Genomic DNA, 24,474 nt, shown 5'->3' on the forward strand with positions numbered 1-24,474 from the left:
TGGGTTCAAGTGATTCTCCTGCCTCAGCCTCCCGAGTAGCTGGGATTACAGGCATGTGCCACCATGCCTGGCTAATTTTGTATTTTTAGTAGAGACAGAGTTTCTCCATGTTGGTCAGGCTGGTCTTGAACTCCCGACCTCAGGTGATCCGCCCGTCTCAGCCTCCCAAAGTGCTGGGATTACAGGCCTGAGCCACTGTGCCTGGCCCAGCAATTTCTTTTAAAGGGGAAATCAGATGTCACCTCGCTGACCTAAAATTCTCCAATGACTTCCCATTGCACTTAAGTAAAATCTAAACAAGGTCAGGTGTGGCGGCTCACGCCTGTAATCCCAGCACTTTGGGAGGCCAAGGCGGGTGGATCACTTGAGGTCAGGAGTTTGAGACCAGCCTGGCCAAAGTGGTGTAACTCCATCTCTACTAAAAATACAAAAATTAGCCAGGCATGCTAGTGCACGCCTGTAATCACAGCAGCTTGAGGGGGCTGAGGCACGAGAATTGCTTGAAGCTGGGAGGCAGAGGGTGCAGTGAGCCAAGACTGCACCACTGCACTGCTGCCTGGGTGACAGAGCGAGACTCTGTCTCAGAAAAAAAAAAAAATCTAAACGAATTCCAAACTTCTTAACTTGGCCTACAGAGCCCTATAGGACTCCTGTGACTTCTCCAGCCTCATCTTGTACCAAATTCTTTCTTGTCAGTGGAATACTCTTCCACTAGAGACTGGCTCCTATTTGTAATTCAGGTCTCAGCACACTGTCATTTCCTCAGAGAGAGCTTCCCTGACCATCCAATCTCAGGTGTTTCTCCTCCAATTATATTAACACTATTTCATTCCTTTTATATAATTTGGCACCCTCAGGTATCATCTTATTTATGCTTCTCTTGTCCGACCAAAATGCAAGCTATACAATCAGCCAGTGCCTACAACAGTGCCTGATACATAGAAAAATGCTCAATATTTATTTAGTGAATAAATAAATAGCTACAGAAGATGAATGTGGAAGCCACACTTGGGATTTCTACAGTCCTGGGGGGAAAGAAGATAGAAGGAACAGCTCACAGGATGGCAAAGGGATTTGGAAACCTTAAGAAAAAAAAAATTGAAGGCACTGAGGAGATTTCCCCGGGGGAAGAGAAGACTCAAGGGGAATGGCATAAATGACTTTGAATATCTGAAGAGGTAGCACACAGAAGAGGAACTATATTTGTTCTTTTGCTCTAGAGGAGAAAAGCAGGGTAGATGACTCTAAGGGAGTCACAACATGGGATATGGGAAATGCTGAAAGTCAAGAAAATTCAGTTCTAGTCCTGCCCCAAGTCATGGATTCACTTTGATCTCGGGGCTAGTCTGTTCTCTTCTCTAGAATGTGGCATAAGGAGCTGGACTGGTTGTAACATGACTAATAGGTTTTACCTTACAGGCTAACTCCAATTGATTGGCAGTGGCTGCCTGGTGCATTGTGATGAGAAGAATCCTGAAGAAATTAATGGGAATATCCATCAATGGGGAACGATTAATAAACTGGGGCAGATCCCACAGTGTACGATATAACATATCTATTAAAAACATGCCTAATGTGGCCAGGCAAGGTGGCTTACTCCTGTAATCCTAGCACTTTGGGAGGCTGAGGCAGGTGGATCACTTGAGGTCAGGAGTTCGAGACCCACCTGGCCAACATGGTGAAACTCCATCTCTACTAAAAACACAAAAATTAGCTAGGTGTGGTGGCCGGTGCCTGTAGTCCCAGCTACTTGGGAAGCTGAGGCAGGAGAATCACTTGAATCCAGGAGGCGGAGGTTGTAGTGAGCTGTGATTATACCACCTTACTCTAGCCTGGGTGACAGAGCAAGACTCCATCTCAAAAAAAAGAAACAAACAAACAAACAAACAAAAAAAAAACAAAGCTATATACAATGTTTCATCTGTAACTATTTAGAGGGATGTCCATAAGCTACATAGTAACATGTACAATATAATGCCTTTTTTTTTTTTTTTTGAGATGGAGTTTCGCTCTTGTTGCCCTGGCTGGAGCACAATGGTGCAATGTTGGTTCACCACAACCTCAGCCTCCCAGGTTCAAGTGATTCTCCTTCCTCAGCCTCCTGGGTAGTTGGGATTACAGGCATGTACCACCCTGCCTGGCTAATTTTATATTTTTAGTAGAGATGGGGTTTCTTCATGTTGGTCAGACTGGTCTTGAACTCCCGACCTCAGGTGATCCGCCCGCCTCAGCCTCCCAAAGTACTGGGATTACAGGCGTGAGCCACTGCACCCGGCCAATATAATGCCATTTTCGTGATTTCAAAAAGCCACATACAAAACTCTTTACATATTTTATATATGAATATATATGTTTGTATGTTTATAAATATATAGAAGAATACACCCCAGGCTGCTAACACTATCTTGGAGAAACAGGGGATTATTAACACTATCTTTATATAACTTTGTACTATTTCACTAGTTGCAAATGAATACATATTACTTTTGTAATTTTTGAGAACGAATTTAATTAAAAACAATTTTAAGGCAGCATACTTCCTGACTCAGTGAGAAACAGTGCTGTGATTAATTATCAATGTTTGCCCTGGATGCAGGGTGGATGAGTGGTAGCTCACGCGCCTAAAAAAAATCAGTTTTCCTTCCCAGCTCCAGCATTTTGTGGCTTTCAGTCCCAAGGAGGCAGCAGCTGCCTCAACATAAGGAAGAATTTTAAAATAACGCATCTGTCCAAGAATGGAACTGGCTGCCATGTGGGGAGGTAATGAGCTCCCTGGCTGCTGGAAGTGGTCAAGCGGAGGCTGGATGAACATCCCTTGGGAGTGGGAGGGATTCCTTCACTGGGTGGCAACTCATAAGATAGAAGGACATGTTACTATTTCAGAGGGAACATTTGTGACGGGAGGTTTGATATGCCAACAGCATTTACAGCAAAAAAAACGACCAAATCCACAAACAGACCAAAGTTGTGCACACTCTTTCCCATAAATTCTTTTACTGGGTTGTTACTTTTCCTAAGCAACAGCACTGTACCCCCCCAACCCTGCCCAAATGAGCTGCTGACTAAACATTAATCCAGCTCCCCCCACCCAGGCCAAATGCAAGAAGCAAAGCTTTAGGACGTCTCAAACATGATGCTCACAAGGCCAGGCTTTGAACAAAGCAGGCCAACTGGGACTATGGTGAGTTGGAAAGTCCACACCCGGTCTAAAGGGAGAAGTCACTAGCTCTCATCAGCTTACTATGAAGGAATGTGGGTCTAGTATTGTTAGGTCTTAGTATTTTCTTTTTCCCTAAAAAGGAGCTAGATATTTGGATTTTAAAGTAAATTCCCCTTTTTTTAAATATGGGAAATGAATCACATTAAAACAACAGTGAACTACTACACAGAACAAGACACACCTGTGGTCCTCGGAACAGCTAAGCACAAGCTAGAAAAAGACCAGAAGTCTGCTAACTATTCCTCCCTTGGGCTTGCTTTTTTTTTTTTTTCTTTCAGACAAAGTTTCACTCTTGTTGCCCAGGCTGGAGTGCAATGGCGCAATCTTGGCTAATCGCAACCACTGCCTCCCAGGTTCAACTGACTCTCCTGCCTCACCTTCCAAGTAGCTGGGCTTATAGGCATGTGCCACCACACCCAGCTAATTTTTCGTATTTTCAGTAGAGATGGGGGTTTCTCCATGTTGGTCAGGCTGGTCTTGAACTCCTGACCTCAGGTGATCTGCCCGCCATGGCCTCCCAAAGTGCAGGGATTACAGGCGTGAGAGCCACAGTGCCTGGCCTAGGGCCTCTCTGGTTTATACCTTCAAGCCACCCCAATGCTCAGGGAACATGACCTGTGGAGAAGATCTAGTGATGGAGGATGATTCTGACAGTCTTCAGTAAACACTGGAGGCTTTACTGAAACAGTTACTTTGAAGACTTCACTGTTAAAAAAGTCATCCCTGAAGGAAGGGTTCCTATGTCCTCTGGATGACAGAAGGATGCTTTGTGTTTGGTCTGGATGTTAACTGGAGAGGACTGGATGGCCTTCTTCCATTAAAGGGCCAGAGGCCCCCTGCTACCGTCTATTCCATTTGCTTGGCTGCCGTGAGAGAGGGAGACCTGGGTGAGGCATCTCACTATGGGAGCATCTAACTGTAATGAATTCTGGTAGATTTGCCTGCCAAATATCCATTTCCATCTTCTAGTATCAACACCCTTGGTTCCCCCTGGAGAAGGAACTGTCTTTCTTGGCTCCAGAAGTGGACACAGGGTTAACCCTGGCCAAGGATAGTCCTCTCTGGATTTTTGCTGGAATTACTAAGGAAAATAAGTTCTTAGTTAGGGTTGCTCAGATTATACACCATTTCGTGATGTTACTGTTTGCCACCTCTTCTATTTTATGGTGGAAGCCTGCTTCAGAATGAAACTAACACAGATGACAGCAGAGTCAAGAGATCGGGAAGAAGGAGGGGGAGATCTGTTCACTTGATTTGAAACCTAGATCCAGCTAGCCTGAAGCCTCCCCCTTGTGGCCCACTCTTTTCAGTTACATAGATGAATAAATTCCTTTTAGGCTTAGGCCGGTTTGAGTTTCAGTTAAAACTGAAAGAGACTTGACAATTTCCCTGCAAGAGAGGATTCACCAGTGGTCTGGTCTCTGCCCTCATATGACCAAAAATGACTCCCTAGCTTTGAGGAAAGACACAAGAGGGGAACCTCTATAACAAATATTGCTGGGCTGTCTCCCTGACAGCCCAGCAATATTGCTGCCATACTTGAAGCAGCAGCCCCTACCAACTCCAGAGATGGGAAACAAAGCTAACAAAATAGCTAAGGGGGCTGGCTCACACCTGTAATCCCAGAACTTTGGGAGGCCTGGGCGGGTGGATCGCTTGAGCTCAGGAGTTCGAGACCAGCCTGGGCAAGATAGTGAAACCCTGTCTCTACAAAAATACAAAAAAGTTAGCCGGACATGGTAGTATGCACCTGTAATCCCACCTACTTGGGAGGCTGAGGCAGGAGAATCGCTTGAGCCTGGGAGGCAGAGGTTGCAGTCAGCCAAGATCGTGCCATTGCACTCCAGCCTGGGCAACAGAGTAAAACCCTATCTCAATTAAAACAAAAAACAAAACAAAACAAAAAACTAAAGTTTCTAAACCAGCTTGGGTAACATGGCAAAATCCCATCTCTACAAAAAAAACAAATTCCTAAAATTAGCTGGGCTTGGTGGTGTGTACCTGTAGTCCCAGATACTCAGGAGGCTGAGGTGGCAGGATCACTTGTTTTGCAGGTAGAGGCTGCAGTGAGCTGAGATCCCTGCACTCCCACTTGGGTGACAGACAGGCCCTCCCAAAAAAAGAAAAGAGAAAGAGAAAAAAAAAAAAAAAAAGGGCTAAGATGTTCCAGGTCAAACTACCCTCTGGGCTTCTTCCCTGGTCCCAAACAGTGAGAAAAGGCCCATTTGCCCATAAACAGCGCCTCTGGAGGCCAGCTCTCTTCATCCAGAAGCAGCATAGTGGAGTCAGTCGGACCTGGCTTAAATCCTGGCTCTCCTGATATACTTAATTTGCTTTATTGACTTTTGGCAAGTAACTCTGTTTCTTCCTCAATGAAGCTTGCTATAAGAATTAAATGAAACAATGTATTTTAAAATACCTAGCATGAGGCTCAACTCCCATACTTCATTACAATAGCAAGCATAATGCTTAGTATGTCTTTATACATCATAAATTGTCAGTTGCTTTGCTAACAGTTTTCCAAGGATAGGCACATTTGATCCCAAACTCTATTTGAAAAATATATTACACACACATGATATGTGATTATCATCATTTTACAGATGGAGAAACTGAAGTACAGAGAACATAAGTCACTTTGCCCAAGACTGTACACTAAGCTGAGATTTTCAAGGCCAGGCAGTCTGGCTTCAGAGCTCTTGCTTGCTCTTAATAATGCAACAAGGCTGGGTATGGTGGCTCACACCTATAATCCCAGCACTTTGGGAGACTGAGGTGGGCAGATTGCTTGAGCCCAGGAGTTTGAGACCAGCCTGGGCAACATGGTGAAAGTTGGGCCTAAGGCCCTTTAACATAATAATGGCCCAACATCTCTGGATAAATAAGGGGATCTTGTCTGTCTTCTTACCCACTCCTCGTTCTTTTACGACATGACCTAAGCCTTTGAGGAACTCATACTTCATGAACAAGATAATAGGCTAGCTACCTAGCGTTAACTCACCATCCTAATCTGAGAAGAGACTGTCAGAAGCCAAGGGAGCCCAGCTTCTAAGAACCGTTATTTCCAGAAACTCCTGAAATATGTACACAAAATATGTATACTACTGCATTAGCAAAGAATGAGCTTTTTGTATGAATGGTCCTGGGGAAGGGAGGAAGATGGGGGGAGAAGCCAGGCAGGGCCTCCTGGAAGATACACACAGTACGGGGAGCTCTGGGAAATTCTGGAATAGAAGGAAAGCTAGTGTTCTTTCTCCCACTCCTAGATGTGTTGACACTCCTTCCCCCTGAAAAGTTTATCCTCTGCTCCTTTTCCCTTCTTTATATTTGTTTTCTCTCACTTAGGAATGTAATCAACTCCTGTAGATTCAATTATCACCTCTCTGTGGACAACTGAGACATTTTTGAGTCATCTTTGACTTCTTCCATTTCCCAAAGACCCAGTCATCAGATCTGGATATTTCTTTTTTTAAAAATGTCAACTAAACATGCCTTCCTTACCTTTCCCCAAACCCAAGTGGCTCTAGAACCAGACTGCCGGGTTAGAAATATAAGCCTGCCACTTACTACCTGTGTAATTTTGGGCAAGTGATTTCACCTTGCTGTGCCTGTTTTGTCATCTGTAATGTGGATTTAATAACAGCACCTACTGAGGAGGAAGACAAAAAATAATAATAGTGCCTACTCTCATAGAGTTGTGAGGCATAAATGACTTGGCTATTATCATTATCCTAGATTTCTCTCTTTCTCTAATCCCATCATCAAGTTCTGTTTTCTCTACACCCAAAATATACCTGCTTCTGTCTATCTTCACTACCACCACCCTCACATCCACATCACCATTTCTCATCTGGACAAATGGATTGCCTCCTAACTTGCCTCCCTGATTCCTGTCCTGACCCTCTGTTTTCCTCCCAGAAACCAAAGTGAAATTTCTAAAAAAATTAATCCGATCATGTTGCTGTCTTGCTTTTAAAAACTCCTTTCTAATGGTTTCCCAATCCCCTTAAAAGAAAATGGAAACTCCGGCAGGGCGCGGTAGCTCATGCCTGTAATTCCAGCACTTTGGGAGGTCGAGGCTGGCGGATCACAAGGTCAGGAGTTCCAGACCAGCCTGACCAACATGGTGAAACCCCATCTTTGCTAAAAATACAAAAATTAGCTGGGCGTGGTGGCACGAGCCTGTAATCCCAGCTACTCAGGAGGCTGAGGCAGAAGAATCACTTGAACCTGGGAAGCAGAGGTTGCAGTGAGCTGAGATCGTGCCATTGCACTCCAGCCTGGGCGACAGAGCAAGACTCTGTCTCAAACAAAACAAAACAAGAAAAGAAAATGGAAACTCCTTACTACGGCCCTTAGGCTCCAAGTGATCTGGCTTCTGTCAAGCTTTCCAACCCCTTGCCTCTCTCCCTCTCTTAGGCTTTAGCCACACTGGTCTTTGCTATTCCCTGAACACATCTCAGGGCTTTTGCACCTGCTGACCTCCCTGCCTGAAATGCTCTTTCCCAGATCATCACAAGGTTCGTTCCTTCTCATCAAACAGATCTGTGCTCACCTGTGCCCCATTCTGCCTCATCTCCCCAGTAGGAAGGAGTCTGCGATATCATCATCAAGAAATGTTTCTTCAAAGGCTGCAGCTCTTCCAAAAACACCTAGACTGTAAGATCCACAAGAAGGGAAGACTGTAGCTATATTATGCTACATCTCCAATTCCTAGCATATCACCTGGTACATAACAGGCCCTCAATAAATATCTGTGATAAATTTCCCCACCTTGCAAGCAGTCCTTTTTCTGCAAGTAACAATGCTTAGATTAGAATGTTCCACTCCCGGATCTTCCCACAACTGGTGCCCTCTCATCTTTCTGGTTATCAGGCTCAACTGTCACCTCCCAAAAGAGGCCTCTTCTGATCCCCGTGTCTACAGTGGCCACTCCCACCCTCTCTTTCACACTGTTTTACTTCTTTCATAGCATGAATCACGCACTCCGATTTCTTTGTGTTTCCTCCCTCCATCAGAATATAAATTCCATGAATTTCAGGACCTTGACTGTTTTATTCACTGCTCTATCTCCAGCACCTAGAACAGTGCCTCCACACATTGTTTAATGAATGAGTGCAGGTTGGAGACATTTGAGACCTGCAAACTCCATACACTGTGGTTCTGTAACTCGCCCTTAACCAGCTTCTATTCAACAAGTTTACACTAAAACAAAACAAAACTCCACTCACAGCAACCCTACTTAACTCTCTTCCAAAGTTGTGTATCTTGGAAACCTAAAGCTGAGGTGAGAGTATTAGCCAGTACTCCTGGATTCTGCTGCCCTGAGGCCACCACCAAGCCAGGCTGATCACCTCATAACACCCATGACATCCCAAAGTAAAGTGTAGCTGGGTCAGACCAGCCATAAACTCTCTCCAGACCCAAGAATCACAGAGCAGAGAATGATTTGGGCTGGGGGACAGTGAGAAGGGAGACTGCCATCAATGCTCAGAAAGTTCATGGGATAGAATCACAGGCCTATTTGGCTCAGCAAGCCAGAGACTGAGTTGCAGGGTACAGAACCCAAAATATGTCTCTAAGGATCTTCTGGCATAATCTCACATCTATTCAGGGAAGAAACTATTTTCAAACTGGGACTCTCAATAATGAGTTCTTTCCACTAAGGCTTTCCAAGGAGGTAGGGTTAAAACCTGGGGCTGCTAAGGACCATCTTTGTCACCTAAAGCAGAAGCTTGTTGAGGATAAAGCTAACTCAGTGGAGAAATGGGAGATGACTAAGAAAATTATTTGAACACCTGGATGCAGCTAGGTCTGAAGCCAACGCAGCTCTGGACTTTTCAGTAGCAAGAGCCAATTAATTCCCCGCTTTTCTGATTAAACCACTTTGAGCTAAGGTTCTATCACTTTATGTTTTTAGAGTTCTGGCTGATACAAGGTGTTTTTTTTTGTTTGTTTGTTTGTTTTTTTGCTAACATTGCACTTATGGGCAAGGTATTGTTCTAAGTACTTTACATGTATTAACTTATTTAATTCTCCTAACAATTCTATGAATCTAAGTAGAGTAACATTATTTCCTTCATTTTTTTAGCTGTGGAAACTAAAAGACCAGAGAGGTTAAGTCACTTGTCCTAGGGCACAAAACTGGTGAGTGATAATGTGGGATGCAAATCCTGTCCAGAACCAGGGTCCGCATACCTAACTACTACTGCCCCATTGCAGCCAAACCTATCTTAACTAAAAATCCAACTTTTTGACCCAAAGCATTACCATCTTAGAATGGACAGTGCCCACAGACCTATTAGTTTTACCTGTCCATATCTCATCATATGCAAAATAAGGATAATGGTAGTTTACCTACCTCATAGGGTTCCTATGAATACATGTAAAGCACTTAAACAGTGCCTGGCAGTTAGAAAGCATTCAAAAACCAGTGGTCATTATTATTATTATTACTCTGCAGGCCACTAAAGCGCAGCTGGCAAATACAATGCAAATAGAGGAAATCTGTCTTCTTTCATCTCTATCTTTTGCGTGAAGAGAAGAGATACCATGGGTGACAGATGAGGAGGCTTTCTTGTCTTTGACCCATTGCTTAAGCTGTTTCCTCTGCCTGGGAGGCACCATCATTGTCCCAGTGCCTGTGGAACACTACCCAGCCCAACTACCACCTTTTCTGTGAAGTCCTTCCAAATAAAAGGCTCCCTCTCACTGCTGAATTTCTACAGCATATAATTTGTACCTTGTTTTCTGCTCTGTACATGCCCAAGCCCCCTAACTGGTATTGTGAGCTCCCTGAAGGCAGGCCTCAGTGTTTACCCTGGGGCCTCTGTTTCCCCTTGTGGGCCCTAGAGAGAAACAGAATCCCTTGAAAAAAGTTGAGAGCTCTGTGGAGGTCCCACACTTATCAGCTGAGAGGGGCTGCTAAGAGAAGCCAACCAGGACGGGGTGAGGCAGGTCACCAGGCAAAGGACTTGGGGTAGCTCAGAATCAGGGAACAGTACAAAGAAAAGTCAAAGACAGGAGCAGGTGGAGCAGGAGGAAAGGCAAAGGGTGCTGTGTGGAGAAAAGAAGGGAGGTGAGAGGAGAGGAGGGGGCAGGGAAGGTGTGCTAAACCTGAATGGGGACTGAGACCTGAGGAACTTGGAGATTTCTGGCCAAATGCAGAAGGCTGAGCTGCTTATTCTCCAGTGATTTTCAATAACTTACAAAGGGTAGAGCCCACCTTGTGAGATTCAGAGAACAAAACACATCCCGTACTTTCAGAGTTCCCAGTCCAGTGAGGGTGAGTGCACAAGTACATGAAAAACTACAAGGCTGAAGGTGAGTGGTGTTCTAAGAAGTACAATGTGGGTGGAGGGGTCTTGGCAGTAGGACACAAAATGAAAAGACCTCCTGAGGGTGCCTATGTGGAGAGACAGATGGACTAGAAGAGATGGATATGTGTGTTCAAAGAGGCAGCAATTTAAAGCAGAAGCACCAGTGGCTGGGGGATGGGCTGGAGGGGTAGCCAGAAAGAGAAAGCACTGAGGAACATCCGAAAAGACCATTCAAAGGTAGAATCTGCAACAACTGCTCAGAGGATGGAGTAACCTTGTGGAGAAGCCAAGATCCTTTCAAGGTAGGTAAGGAATCTTTCTGGAGGATAGGTACTTTGTAAAGGGGATTCCTAGGAAACAGGAAAATATCAGTGGGCTGTAGGGCAGAGGCATATCCTATCTTTCAGGGAGTTTTTTGTGGGAAAAAGAAAATCCTCCTAGAGGGCACGGGTTCTCAAACTTGAGTGTGCATCAGAATTACCTCAAAATTACCAGGAGGGTTTGTTAAAACTCAGATTGCTGGGCCCTGCTCCCAGGTTTTCTAATTCAGTAGATCTGAGTGGGACTCAATAATGTGTATTTCTAACAAATGCTGCTGCTGCTGCTGAGCCAGGGACCACACTTTGAGAACCACAGCTACAGGGGAAGGGATTCTTTGGTGAGGAGGCCCTCAAAGGGGAAAAGGAAGAAGGCTTCTGAAAGGCAAACAGGGAGAATCTTGTCTCTAACGAGGGTGTTAAGGGTCTCTCGATCACAGAAGGGAAGAGGGGTCTATGAGGATGGGACCTAAGAAAAATGGTCTGAAGAAGAGATCTTGGAGCATTGGGATTTCAAGGGGGTGGGAAAGGTGTCTCTCAAAAATCTTTACAAGGAGACACAGAGGTGCTGGGAGAACAAGTCTGGAGAATGTTGCGGGCCTCTGAAGGGATAATGGGGAAAGGGGGCCCCCTGAGAAAGGTCTCTGAGTTGACTTCAGAGGAAAGAGAACGGGGAAATGAGAGGGTGTAAATAGGAATTCTTAACTTAGAGGGTAAATCTGATAGGGTCCTCAATGTTTTTTGAGGATGTCAGAAGCGGAATCTGAGACAAAGTTCTGAGGAAGTCTCATGAAGTGCTGGAAGTGGGTGGCTCATGGAGGGCAATTTTGGGGGAAAATTCTCTAAAGACTGTGTGAAGAAGGTGTGGTCTTCTGAGACTGGTCCTGGGTGTCCTGGAGAGGGATGACAAAGGCATCTTTTTAGGAAAAACTCTTCAGAGATCTCAGGTAAGGAGAAACCTGAGTAGTCCCCAGAAGAGTATGATCTGAGAGCATCAGAGGCGAGGATTTTTCAGAAAGAATTCTAGGACTTGTTCTGAGAGTTATTTTGGGGGAAATTTAGGTGTGTGAGGGTCTTCTACAGGGGATTCTAGAGGATTTAGGGGACCTGTGTGGGCAAGTTCGGGGAGGGAAATCTCTATATTGAGTCAAGGGTTTTGGGGTGTCAGGAAGGTCTCCGGGGAGCGATTTCAAGAACATATGTCAGGAGGGCTCCAGGGGGTTGCTGGGGTCTCTAAGCTGTGTGTGTGCTGGGGGAGGGGGCGAGTCCTGAAAACCTGCATCTCAGAGGGGTCACCAAGAGAATGTTAGCGTCTTACAGGGGTTGTGAGGAGGACCTTTAGAAAATTCCTCTAAAACCGATCTGCAAAGGGGGATTCTGAAGTGTTAGCAAAGGGCAGTTTCAGGGGATCTGAAAGAGAAACCACGAGAAAACTTTTCAGCATCCTTAAACAATTTTTGGACCGTGTGATGTGGAGGGCTGGAAAAGATGTGGGGTATGTAAAACGGGTTTTGGAAGAGCCTTTTGGAATGAGGTTGAGAGTCCTCTGGAGATTTCAGGCAATTGCTGAGAGTTTTAGAATGAGAGGGGGTGGGGAAGGGGGTTCTGGGGAAGATCATTGGGCTACATGAGAGTGATCTTTAGGGCATTTCAGGGTGCTGAGGTGGAGGGAGGGGCCAGGAGGCCTCTGTGGGAGACTTTTGGGATCTGTGGAAAGGTCTAGAAGAATACGTGAAGGGGGAGTGTGTACGAGAAATGGTTGAAATATGGTGGGGAGTGGAATGAGGTCTTCCAGGTAAGTTTTTGGGATTTGGGGGCATTTCAGAAAGTCTGTGAGGAAGGTTTATTTTGAGGATATGGGAAGGAGATCTTCAGGGAAGACGATCGGGGGGGCATTCTGAAGGATTTCTGGGAGGAGGGCTCAGAAACGCAGGAGGTATGAGCGAAAAATCTCTAAGGAGGTTTCTGGAATGGGGTAAGCGGGAGAGAAAATTCTTAGGATCCGGGAGGGGGAAATCGGGGTGAGCCTGCTGGGTTGTGAGAGGTAGGGCTCCGGGGGAGAGTTCTGGAATGGACGGGGGTCCGGAGGGGGCCTTGGGGAGGTGTGCAGGGCTCGTGAGGGAGGCTCCTGGAGCAGCTACGAGAGCCACGCTGTGGAGTGGACGAGGAGTGGCCTCCGCGGACTATTTCTGGAGACAGGAGGAGGACTGGGGCTTCGGGGCCAAAGGGCGGGGGTCTGCGAGGACGGCTGCTGGGACCCACGAAGGGCTCGGGGAGGCGGCTCCATGAAAGGGGTGGGCTCTGCGGGGGCCATATGAGGCGCACACGGGGGCTCAGCAGGGTTTCCGGGGCTCTCCGAGGGGGATGTGCGGGGGGTCCTGAGGAGGGGCACCCGGCCCTTCGGTGATCCCGAGGGCGTGAGGAGGATTTCGGAGGGAAGCTTCTGCCGGGGCCCAGGAAGAAGACTGGGGACGGGCGCGGGGCTTCTCCCGTGGGCCCGGCCCCCTGAGGCCCGCGCTCCGCACCCGGCCGCCGCCGCCGCCCGCGGCTCGGGGTCCCTGAGGGGGCGGGGCCGCCCGCGCGGCCTGGGTCGTCCTGAGGGGAGCCCTGCGCGCCCTGACCCACCGCCGCCCCGCGCCGGCCCGGCTTGAGACTCACCGCCTCAGCCTTCGCCTCCGCCGCCGCCGCTCGGGCCTCCTCAGGCCACCGCCGCCGCCGTCGCCCCCTGTCCTGCCCGCGAGCTCCCTCCCTCCTCCCGCACCGACAGCCGCCGCCGCCGCCGCCGCCGCCGCCGTCGCGCTGCGTCACCGCGCCGTGCGTCACCGCCCCTGGCCCCGCCCCGACGGGGGCCGCCGCGCGCCGGCATTAGCTCACGCCCGGGTGACGAACGGCGCGCCAGCCAACGGGCGGGGAGGGCAGCCCGAAGGGCGGGAGGTGTGCGCCAAGACAGGCGGGGTCCCGGAGAGGAGGGGAGCGACGGGGGTGGAACGGGGCCCAAGAGGCCCGCCCTCTCCTCAGCGGGATTGGTCGGACATGGGGGTGACGGGCAGTCGGCCAGGCCTGGGGTTCGGGGCTAGGGGGCGGGGCAGGGGCGGGGCGCGCCCGGCGTTGCCCAGGGCAACGGGTCCGGTGGCGCCTGGGATTGGGCCTCCAGGCCCGCAGGGGGCAGGCTCGCGCGCGTCCACCCCAGCGTCCCAGAGCGAAGTCACAGTTCCTGATTCTGGCGTTCCAGGCCTCCTCTTCCCCGCCCCTCGGGTGGCCTTCCCCACCCAAAGCTGTCCTCGGTAGGCGTCTGCACTCGGGCTGCTGGGGATTCGGCTTTCTGATTGCGGTGTTCTGAGTCTGCCGCTTCCTCTCTCGGTTAGGAATGGCGAGGCGAGATCTAGCCTTTAGGGTGGGAAGAGAATGCGCCGAAAGCGCTCGGGATGAAGGAGGCCGTCAATAAACGGGAGTTGTTGCTATGACTTTGGTTGTGATCTGCGCGTTCCACAAACTGTCCTGGGTCCGGACGAACTAATTAGAGGGGCCTGCGTTCAGAAGGCTCTCGGTGACAGTGATCTGGCTTCTTACAGGCACTCAGAGAGGCAGTCGGGGTGGACGGTCGAGTTGAAGACAGGGAGGGGTGAGGAACAGGCAGAGGCCAGTTGTTTGGCCACTGGAGGGAGTTCGGACTTGTCCAGAGAGCACTAGGGAGCCGCGAAGGGCTTCAAGCCGGGGAGGATCATGGTGAGTCGGGGATTTTGGAGAGATATCTCTGGCTTATACATGGACGGCGAATTGAAGGGAATGAAACTGGGGGGTAGGCAGCTGGGGGCGGGGGTGGGGACGAAAGAGGGGGCTTTGCACGAGGGAGGGGAGGAGGTGCAGGTGGGAGAGAGGCCCAGGAGGTAGAGCGAACGGGCCCTGAGACTGGCTGGCCGTGGAGTGGAAGGGGGAGAAAAGTTCAGGACCAGGCCCTCTGGCCGGGAGATTGGGCCCCAGAGGAGAAAGAAGCAGGTTGGGAAGATACTAAGCCCAGTGTGGATGCCCAGCAGCGAGGTCCAGGAGGTGCACAAACCCCGGTCTGGAGTTTAAGAGAGAAATTGAGGCTGGAGAGCAAGATTTAAGGATAGTCAAAGATGGTCACTGAGGGTGTGGGAGTTGGGGGTCTAACCCAGGGAGGATATGAAGGATCATTGGAGACAGGGACTGAATAGAACCCTGAAATGGGAAGGCAGCATTTGAGCAAAGGAATTCACACTGTCGATGAATATTGAGAAGGGCAGCCAGAGAGAGGAAAACCAGGAGAGTGTGGCATTACAGGAGCTTTGAGGAAAGGCCATTTCACTAGGGTGGGGCTGTGTCACAAACCCCATCCACTACCTCCTGCATTGAAGCAACAGCTTTCACACTGTATAGAATCATAGATGCTGGTTCATTCATTCATTCAATAATATTTCTTGAGTATCTAATATGTACCAGGCTCTGCTTAAGGTGCTAGAAATACAATAGGCTGAGGCAGTGGCTCATGCCTGTAATCCCAGCACTTTGGGAGGCTGAGGTGGATGGATCACTTGAGGTCAGGAGTTGGAGACCAGCCTGGGCCACATAACGAGATTCTGTCTCTTTTTTTCTTTCTTTTTTTTTTTTTTTTTGAGACGGAGACTTGCTCTGTCACCCAGGCTGGAGTGCAGTGGCGCGATCTTGGCTCACTGCAACCTCTGCCTCCCAGGTTCAAGTGATTCTCCTGCTTGTCTCCCGAGTAGCTGGGACTATAGGCGAGTTCCACCACGCCTGGCTAATTTTTTGAATTTTTAGTAGAGACAGGCTTTCACCATGTTAGCCAGGATGGTCTCGATCTCCTGACCTCGTGATCCGCCTGCCTTGGCCTCCCAAAGTGCCGGGATTACAGGCGTGAGCCACCGCCCCCGGACGATCCTGTCTTCATAAAAATAAAAAATAAAATTGGCCAGGAATGGAGGTGGGTGCCTATAGTCCCAGCTACCTAGGAGGCCAAGGTGGGAAGATGGCTTGAGCCCAGGAGCTGCAGGCTTCGGAGAGCTATGATTGCACCACCTGTACTGCAGCCTGGGCAACAGAATGAGACCCTATCACAAAAGAAAAAAAAAAATGAAGATTGAAGACATAACACTGTATGGAGGCTCAGGAGAGAGATCCAGGAGGCATGGGGATGTTGGTGGGACAGGAGCTGGGGGGAGGACAGCTGCAGAGATGTAGGGTGAAGGGGGTAGAGTCCAATGCAGGGTTTGGGGTTTGCCTACCACGGAGGGAGGTGGCCAGTCACAGTGAGTCTAGGACTCTGAAAATTCTCTTTTGTTTGCTTTTATTTTCTCACTGAAATACATATGGTTTTTGTGTGAACTACTTTCCTTTTATTTCTTCTTTATATGACAGTCAGGACATCATATTGATTTTTTTTGAATTTATGTGTGTAAGTAGGTTATATTATCTAGGAATTTTATTTCAGGATGGGAAAAAGGGGCAGTGCAAAAACACTCAATAGAAAAAAATGGCTGGGCACGGTGGCTCATACCTGCAATCCCAGCATTTTGGGAGGCTGAGACGGTGGCTCATTTGAGGTCAGGAGTTTGAGACCAGCCTGGCCAACGTGGTGAAACCGTCAACCCCACCCACCGCCTCTACTAAAAATACAAAAGTTAGCTGGGTGTAGTGGCATGTGCCTGTAGTCCCAGCCACTCTGGAGGCTAAGGCCGGAGAATCCCTTGAACCTGGGAGGCGGAGGTTGCAGTCACCTGACATCGCATCACTGCACTCCAGCCTGAACAGAGTGACATCCTGTCTCAAAAAAAAAAAAAAAAAAGTGGGTACTAGTCTGACAGGATTGAACTGCCTTGTTACTTGTTGCGGGGCCTCATAGGCCATTGCAAGGCTAGTGAGGTTGGAAAAAATGCAGAAAAAAGTCACCATTACCTAGGTAGTTTGGGGTTGCCCCTCTGGTCCCCATTTTGCCATTGGCATAATGGGCGTCAGTCTGACCAGCAAAAGACTAAACTCCCATTTCCAGCTCTGCAATTCAAATATCTCAGATGAGGGTAAATCCAGGAAGGCTGACTGGAGGAGGGGAAGAGCAAAAGAGTTCATTTTTAGTATCTATTGCGTCTGCCATGCTGGCAGCTATGTGAAGGTATTTATTTATTTTAATTTACTTTTATTGAGACAGAGTCTCATTCTGCTGCCCAGGCTGTAGTGCAGTGGTGCGATCTCAGCTTACTGCAACCTCTGCTGCTTGGGTTCAAGCGATTCTCATGCCTCAGCCTCCCCAGTAGTGGGACTACAGGCTCGCACCACCACGCCTGGATAATATTTTGTATTTTTAGTAGAGACAGCGTTTAGCCATGTTGACCAGGCTGGTCTCCAACTCCTGACCTCAGGTGATCCACCTGCCTCAGCCTCCCTAAGTGCTGGGATTACAGGTGTGAGCCACCGCGCCCGGCCGACGTGAAGCTGTTTATATCCTCACCACAATCTCAAATCAGAGAGGAGAAGTTACTTAGCTAGGGTCACATAGCAAGGCAGCTTTCGAACCCCTGGTCTGAGCAATTTCCTGACAGGTCCTGGCAGATGAGAGGAAGGAAGGAGGGGGAGGAGTCCTCGGTGACAGTTGTCCCAGCAAGGGCATAAACAGGATGTGGTGTTGGATGAAACCTTCCTCCTCCTGCACAGCCCGCTCCCCACAGCCTCAGGCCCCACCCCTATAAGACAGCGGAACTGAGAAAAGAAGAGGCCTGTGGACAGAAAAACCATGGTCAGGGGCTAGGGGTCCTGTGGGAAGAGCTGGGGCTGGGGTTGGGGCTGGGGCTTGGAGGACACCTGGGCGAAGGTCAGGCTATGGGCTGCAGGTCACGGGCCGGGAAGGGGACCCAACTGTGGTGAACAGCCTGGCTGGGGGAAGAGAGAGACGGTGGCTTCGGGTTGAGGACCAGGAAGTGGCTCTCTTCGTTTCCTTGAGAGTCACCCAAGGGTCCCCATGGAGAGGGCAGGAACCCAGCCCCTGCTCTGTACCCCAAGCTGAGTGCCCTGGTGAGGGATACCTACTCTGAAAGGGTACATTTTCCCAATGTTCACAAATGCATCAGATGGGCTGGTGTGATGCTCCTCTTCTTTAGTGGATGGAGAAACTGAGGTTTGGGGAAGGGGTGCGGGCCAAGGCCAGGCCATTTCAGCTCTTCCTGGGTCCCTCCGGCAGTCTGACTCCCTGGTGGTGTGCGAGGTAGACCCAGAGCTAAGAGAAAAGCTGAGGAAATTCCGCTTCCGAAAAGAGACGGACAATGCAGCCATCATAAGTGAGTGACATCTTCCCCCTCAGAAGGATAGGAGGGCGGTGGTGGGGGCAAGTTGGGAGGACTGGGCTTGTGACCCCCATGGATCGGAGAGGGGCGTGTCTAACCCCTGTGTGCCACCCCTCCCCAGTGAAGGTGGACAAAGACCGGCAGATGGTGGTGCTGGAGGAAGAATTTCAGGTGAGGGGGGCAGTGGTTGGGACTGGGAGGTACACAGCGGGACTGGGAGACCCAAGTGGTTGGAACTAATACTAAGAGCCTGGCATGGGGGTCAGAAAGACCTGGAGATTGGTGGGGCGCAGTGGCTCACGCCTGTAATCCCAGCACTTTGGGAGGCTGAGGCTAGTGGATCACTTAAGGTCAGGAGTTCAGGACCAGCCTGGCTAACATGGTGAAACCAAGTCACTACTGAAAATACAAAAAGTTAGCTGGGTGTGGTGGCGTGTGCCTGTAATCCCAGCTACTAGGGAGGCTGAGGCAGGAGAATCGCTGGAACCTGGGAGGTGGAGGTTGTGGTGAGTTGGTATCTTGCCACTGCACTTCAGCCTGGGCCATAGAGCGAGATTGTCTCAAAAAAAAAAAAAAAAAAAAAAAGGAAAGAGAAAAAACCTGGAGGTTAAGTTCTAGCCCAGTCGTGACCCCCAGCAAGAGACTGGCTGTATGTGTCTCTATTTCAAGTGAGGGGCGGGGGTGAAATGGGGAGAATAGTACTTACCTCATAGGTTTGTTTTCACATCCAATAATTAATTCTTGTAATGGGTTTAGAACAAGTCCTGGCACTTAGTAGATGCTCAATAAAGTGATGATGATGATGATCTTATTAATGATGATAATACTTTATTGGCATTAAAATGAAAGAATTTCCATAGACGTTAAAATGGTAGCTGAGCATGGTGGCTCACGTCTGTAATCCCAGCACTTTGGGAGGCTGAGGCAGGAGAATGCCTTGAGCCCAGGAGTTTGACCAGCCTGGGCAACATGGTAACACCCTGACTCTACTAAAAATACAAAAATTAGCCAAGCATGGTGGTGTACGCCTGTGATCCCAGCTATTCAGAAGGCTGAGGTGGGAGGGCTGCTTGAGACCAGCAGTTTGAGACCAGCCTGGGCAACAAAGCAAGACCTCATTTCTACAAAAAACCAAACCAAACCAAAACAAAAACCAACCAAACAACCAACAAAGCAAGACCTCATTTCTACAAAACAAACAAACAAACAAAAACCAACCAACCAACCAACCAACAAAGGGTAGACCTCATTCTGGTGGCCTCACGTCTTTATCAGTGACAATGATAATCAGGCTTATTTCCCTAGTGTTGTGATAAGGATTTATCAGGGAATCCATGGAGACTGAGGACTGGGGCTCCCTCAGGCCCTCTGACAGACAGTATAGTGAAGCAGTTAGGATTTGAACACAGATTCAAATCTCAACTTTGCTACTTTCTATCTGTGCAACTTTGGAAAGTGCCTTGGCACCTCTGGGCCTCAGTTTTCTCAGCTGTCTAGTGGGCATAATGGTAGGACCTACTCCACAGACTTATGGGATAATTCCATGATTAATCCGTGTGTGTTTCATAGAACAGTGCCTTGGCACGTGGTCAGTGCTCACCTAAAGGTGGTCATTTTTTGATTTTTTTTGAGATGGAGTTTCACTTTTTTTTTTTTTTTTTTTTTTGAGATGGAGTCTCACTCTGTCACCCAGGCTGGCATACAGTGGTGCAATCTTGGCTCACTGCAATCTCTGCCTCCTGGGTTGGAGTAATTCTTCTGTCTCAGCCTCCCAAATAGCTGGGATTACAGGCATGCACCACCATGCCCAGCTCATTTTTGTATTTTTAGTAGAGATGGGGTTTCGCCATGTTGGCCAGGCTGGTTTTGAATTCCTGATCTCAGATGATCTACCCACCTTGGTCCAGGAAGTCCTAGGGTGCTGGGATCACAGGCGTGAGCCACCACACCTGGCAGAGTTTTGGTCTTTTTTGCCCAGGCTGGAGTGCTATGGCCCCATCTTGGCTCACTGAGACCTCCGCCTCCTGGGATTTCAAGCAATTTTCCTGCGTCAGCCTCCCGAGTAGCTGGGATTGTAGGTGCATGCCACCACTTCTGGCTAATTTTGTATTTTTAGTAGAGACTGGGTTTCACTATGTTGGCCAGGCTGGTCTTGAACTCCTGACCTCAGGTGACCTGCCTGCCTCAGCCTCCCAAAGTGCTGGGATTACAGGTATGAGCCACCACGCCTGGCCTCATTCTTTTTCTTTTCTCCTGTTTTCTTGCCTCAGAACATTTCCCCAGACGAGCTCAAAATGGAGTTGCCGGAGAGACAGCCCAGGTATCCTGGGGGAAGAAACGGTTGGATCAGGCCATGAAGGGACGGGTGATGTTGGAGGAGCAGGCTGAGGAACTGCTTGAGTTCCAGCCCTATTCATGAACTTAGAATCTCTGTGTTTGGCCGGGTGAGGTGGCTCACGGCTATAATCCCAACACTTTGGGAGGCCAAGACGGGTGGATCACTTGAGGTCAGGAGTTCAAGACCAGCTTGGCAACATGGTGAAACCCTGTCTCTACTAAAAATACAAAAATTAGGCTGGCATGACGGTGTGCAACTGTAATCCCAGCTACTTGGGAGGCTGAGGCAGGAGAATCGCTTGAACCCAGGAGGCGGAGGCTGCAGTGAGCTGAGATTGGACCATTGCACTCTAGACTGGTGACACAGCAAGACTCCATCTCAACAAAAAAATCTCTGTGTTTGAGGACAGGAGTTCATACTGTAGAACTTTTTGTTTGTACAGCAATATTTTATTGCAGAATTTTACACTGATAATTTACATATGATAGTGGTTTAGAGTCTGCTTTTTTTTATTTTCGTAATAATTTTGTGGGGTTTTTGTCTCAACATGACACTGGCTTCATTTTGTTTTTTGAGGCAGAGTCTTGCTCTGTTGCCCAGGCTGGAGTGCAGTGGCCTGATCTTGGCTCACTGCAACCTCTGCCTCCTGGGTTCAAGTGATTCTCCTGCCTTAGCCCGGGTGACAGAGCAAGACCCTGTCTCAAAAAAAACAAAAAATTTTCCTTCATTTTCAATGTTTGGGAACACTGTAGATTATTATTATTATTGTTATTTTATTTAATAAAATTTTTAGAGGCAGGCTCTCGCTGTGTCACCCAGGCTATTGGGCAGTGCCATGATCCACGCTTACTGCAGCCTCCAACTCCTGGGCTCAAGCCATCCTCCTGCCTCAGCCTCCCAAGTCACTGGGACTAAGGCGGTGCCACCGCACCCTGCTAAAGGCATGACTTGGCTTTTAATGATAGGTAGAATGCTGGGCGAAGTCACATGAGCCTGGTGCTTTTTTTGGTGGAAGAGCTCTTTGACTATTTCTATGAAAACGGGTCTCTTAAGATTTTTCGTCTTGACTGAATTCATTTTGGGTGTCTAGGATTTTGATCCTCAATCCCAGACTGTAAGACTTGGCCAGGATCAGCTTCGTGGGCATGTGATAATTACACAGGGCCCCGAACCCAGAATGGGGCCTCACACGTGGGGGTTAATGGTCACACTCTTTATAGTTTTATCTTTGAATTTCTGTTTTGTATGAAGTCAGTTGGGACAATGGGCTTCACATAGAGGTACTGGGGCCTGGAGCTAGGTTCACAGGCAGTCCACCACCTGGCTGCCTCCCTGAACAGTTTCTCCGCCACCCACTCTCTGCACCCACCCACCCAGAGATCACCGCTGTCCTTCGGCTTCCTGCTGGTGTGGGGAGGGTCAGGGTCCCGTAGGCACCCCTTGCCTGACAAGTTACAGGGTGTTCCTGTGAGTGTCTGCTCTGTTTCCTCATGCCCAAGGGAGCACCACTTTAAATAGCAAATTAAAAAGGACCAGCTGAGCGCAGTGGCTCGCACTTGTAAACTCAGCATTTTGGGAGGCCAAGGTGGGAGGATTGCTTGAGGCCAGGAGTTCAAGACCAGCCTGGGCAATATAACAAGACCCCCCCCCCAACCCATTTCTACTAAAAAATTTTTTTAAAAGGCCGGGTGCAGAAGTGGCTCATAACTGTAATCCCAGCACTATGGGAGGCCAAGGTGGGCAGATCACTTGAGCTTAGGAGTTCGAGGCCAGCCTGGCCAACATGGTGAAACCCCGTCTCTGCAAAAAATACGGAAAACATTAGCTGGGTGTGGTGGCATGCGCCTATAGTTCCAGCTACTTGGGGGCTGAGGCAGGAGGATCCCCTGATCCTGGGGGGGTCGAGGCTGCAATGAGCTGAGACCACATCACTGTATTCTATCCTGGGTGACAAAGTGAGACCCTGTCTCAAAAAAAAAAAAAAATTAACTGGACATGGTGGTGTGCACCTATAGTCCCAGCTACTCTGGAGGCTGAGATAGGAGGATGGCTTGAGTCCAGGAGTTCAAGACTGCAGTGAGCTGGGATCATACCACTGCACTCCAGCCTGGGCAACAGAGTGAGGCCCTGTCTCTAATAAACAACAACAAAAGACCGTGATCAGTCTAGAGAGAGACTACAAAAGAAAGGAAAACAATTTTCCTGCTTTTTGAACTCGAAGCCCCACATTTTCGTTTTGCAGGAGGCTTGGCAGATTATGTAGCCATCCCTGATCACAGTGCACTGAGGTTCTAGTGCACTGGATGGTGCCACATAGTGGGCGAGCACTAACACTCTGGCACTGACTTTCCCAGGTTCAAATCTCTCCCCTATCCATAGAACCTGGGGCAAGTGACTTTGGGCCTCAGTTTTCCCATCTATACGATGGGGTTATTAATAGCACCTATATTATAAAGTTATTGTGAATCAAATGAGCATGATTATTGTTATTATTATTATTTGAGATGGAGTTTCGCTCTTGTTGCTTAGGCTGGAGTGCAATGTTGCGATCTCGGCTCACTGCAACCTCTGCCTCCCGATTTCAAGCAATTCTCCTGCCTCAGCCTCCTGAGTAGCTGGGATTACAGGGGCCCACCATCACACTCAGCTAATTCTTGTATTTTTAGTAGAGAAGGGGTTTCATCATGTTGGCCAGGATGGTCTCAAACTCCTGACCTCAGGTGATCCACCCGCCTCAGCCTCCCAAAGTGCTGGGATTACAGGTGTGAGCCCCGTGCCTGGCCCTATCATTATTTTTAATCATTTGTTGTGTTTGAGGTCAGTACCCTGGCTCCCAGACATCAGTCCTGGGTTCTCAGACTCAGCCAACATTTCAAGGCTGTGGACTCAGGTAATGGCTGTTGAGCCTGGGCTGCAGGCCAGAGTCCTGATTGTCAATTCCGTTTCATGGTAGGTTCGTGGTTTACAGCTACAAGTATGTGCACGCGGATGGCCGAGTGTCCTACCCTTTGTGTTTCATCTTCTCCAGCCCTGTGGGTGAGACACAGCTCTTCTCCTCAGGAGAGGGTCTTTGATTCTCTGTGGGGTGTGTGTGTGTATGTGTGTGTGCAGGTGTGTGCATGTGGGTGCATGTGTGTGACTGTGCAAATGTGTGCAGGCACCTGTGTTAGAGTGTGATAGCCTGTATGTGCCTGTGTGAGGGTGTGTGTGTGATGCATGTGTAATGTGTGAGGGCACAGAAGTGGAGGTGGGGGGCTCAGATTCACCAAGAGCCCACCCGTCCTCAGTCCTGGGGCCTAAGTCAACCCACCTTTTCCTTTTACCTAGAAATCCCCATCTGGCCCCTAAACCATCTCCAGAGACCCTCAGAATAACTCGACACCCCCAAGCCAACCTAGAAACTGAGTACAGTGCAGGGACCTCCTTAGAAGAGCTCCTAGGACCTTGGAAAACAGCAGGGCCTTCAGGACATTACTAGAGCTTTAGAGGACATGCCTGGGTCCCCACTCATTGCCCTTCTCTCTTCCACGCAGGCTGCAAGCCGGAACAACAGATGATGTATGCAGGGAGTAAAAACAGGCTGGTGCAGACAGCAGAGCTCACGAAGGTTCAGCCTGGGGCGGGGCTCCACAGTGTTAGGGAGGGGTGGTCTGGGGTCCTGGGTCTGAGGGAGGAGGGGTCTGAGGGAGGACAGGCTACAGTCCTCACTGTCTGTTTTTTTTTTTTTTTTCCCCCCCAAGAACCAGTCTCGCTCTGTCACCCAGGCTGGAGTGCAGTGGTGTGATCTCAGCTCACTGCAACCTTCACCTCCTGGGTTCAAGCGATTCTTCTGCCTCAGCCTCCCAAGTAGCTGGAACTACAGGCCTGTGCCACCATGCTTGGCTAAATTTTGTATTTTTAATAGAAATGGGGTTTCTCCATATCGTCTTTTTTTTTTTTTTTCTTTCTTTCTTTTTTTTTTTTTTTTTAA

At 48.9% G+C, this 24,474-nt stretch overlaps 2 protein-coding genes across 8 annotated transcripts in view; one reads left to right on the forward strand and one right to left on the reverse strand.

Annotated features, from left to right (window-relative positions):
* The window catches only part of SAMD4B (sterile alpha motif domain containing 4B), a 45,598-nt gene extending 31,928 nt beyond the window's left edge, over window positions 1-13,670 (reverse strand). Inside the window, exon 1 of the mRNA XM_032248824.1 lies at window positions 13,515-13,670. The gene's annotated coding sequence lies outside the window, so the exon portion shown is untranslated. The remainder of the gene's footprint in view (window positions 1-13,514) is intronic.
* Window positions 13,671-14,432: 762 nt separating this feature from the next.
* GMFG (glia maturation factor gamma) overlaps window positions 14,433-24,474 on the forward strand; it is a 10,968-nt gene continuing 926 nt past the window's right edge. The window contains exons 1-6 of one of the 7 annotated variants that reach the window (XM_032248830.1): window positions 14,434-14,582; window positions 18,064-18,160; window positions 18,288-18,337; window positions 20,437-20,486; window positions 23,458-23,540; window positions 24,038-24,111. In XM_032248830.1, coding sequence (XP_032104721.1) covers window positions 14,580-14,582; window positions 18,064-18,160; window positions 18,288-18,337; window positions 20,437-20,486; window positions 23,458-23,540; window positions 24,038-24,111 — 357 coding nt within the window. In that variant the 5' untranslated portion in view covers window positions 14,434-14,579. Of the gene's footprint in view, window positions 14,583-17,416; window positions 17,623-17,672; window positions 17,698-18,063; window positions 18,161-18,287; window positions 18,338-20,436; window positions 20,487-23,457; window positions 23,541-24,037; window positions 24,112-24,474 lie in introns of those variants that run through there. The other 6 variants (XM_032248829.1, XM_032248831.1, XM_032248835.1 and 3 more) reach the window with 6 other exon arrangements.

Source organism: Sapajus apella, unplaced genomic scaffold (assembly GCF_009761245.1).
Source record: "Sapajus apella isolate SASKATOON/1434 unplaced genomic scaffold, GSC_monkey_1.0 scaffold68, whole genome shotgun sequence".
NCBI lineage: Eukaryota > Metazoa > Chordata > Mammalia > Primates > Cebidae > Sapajus > Sapajus apella.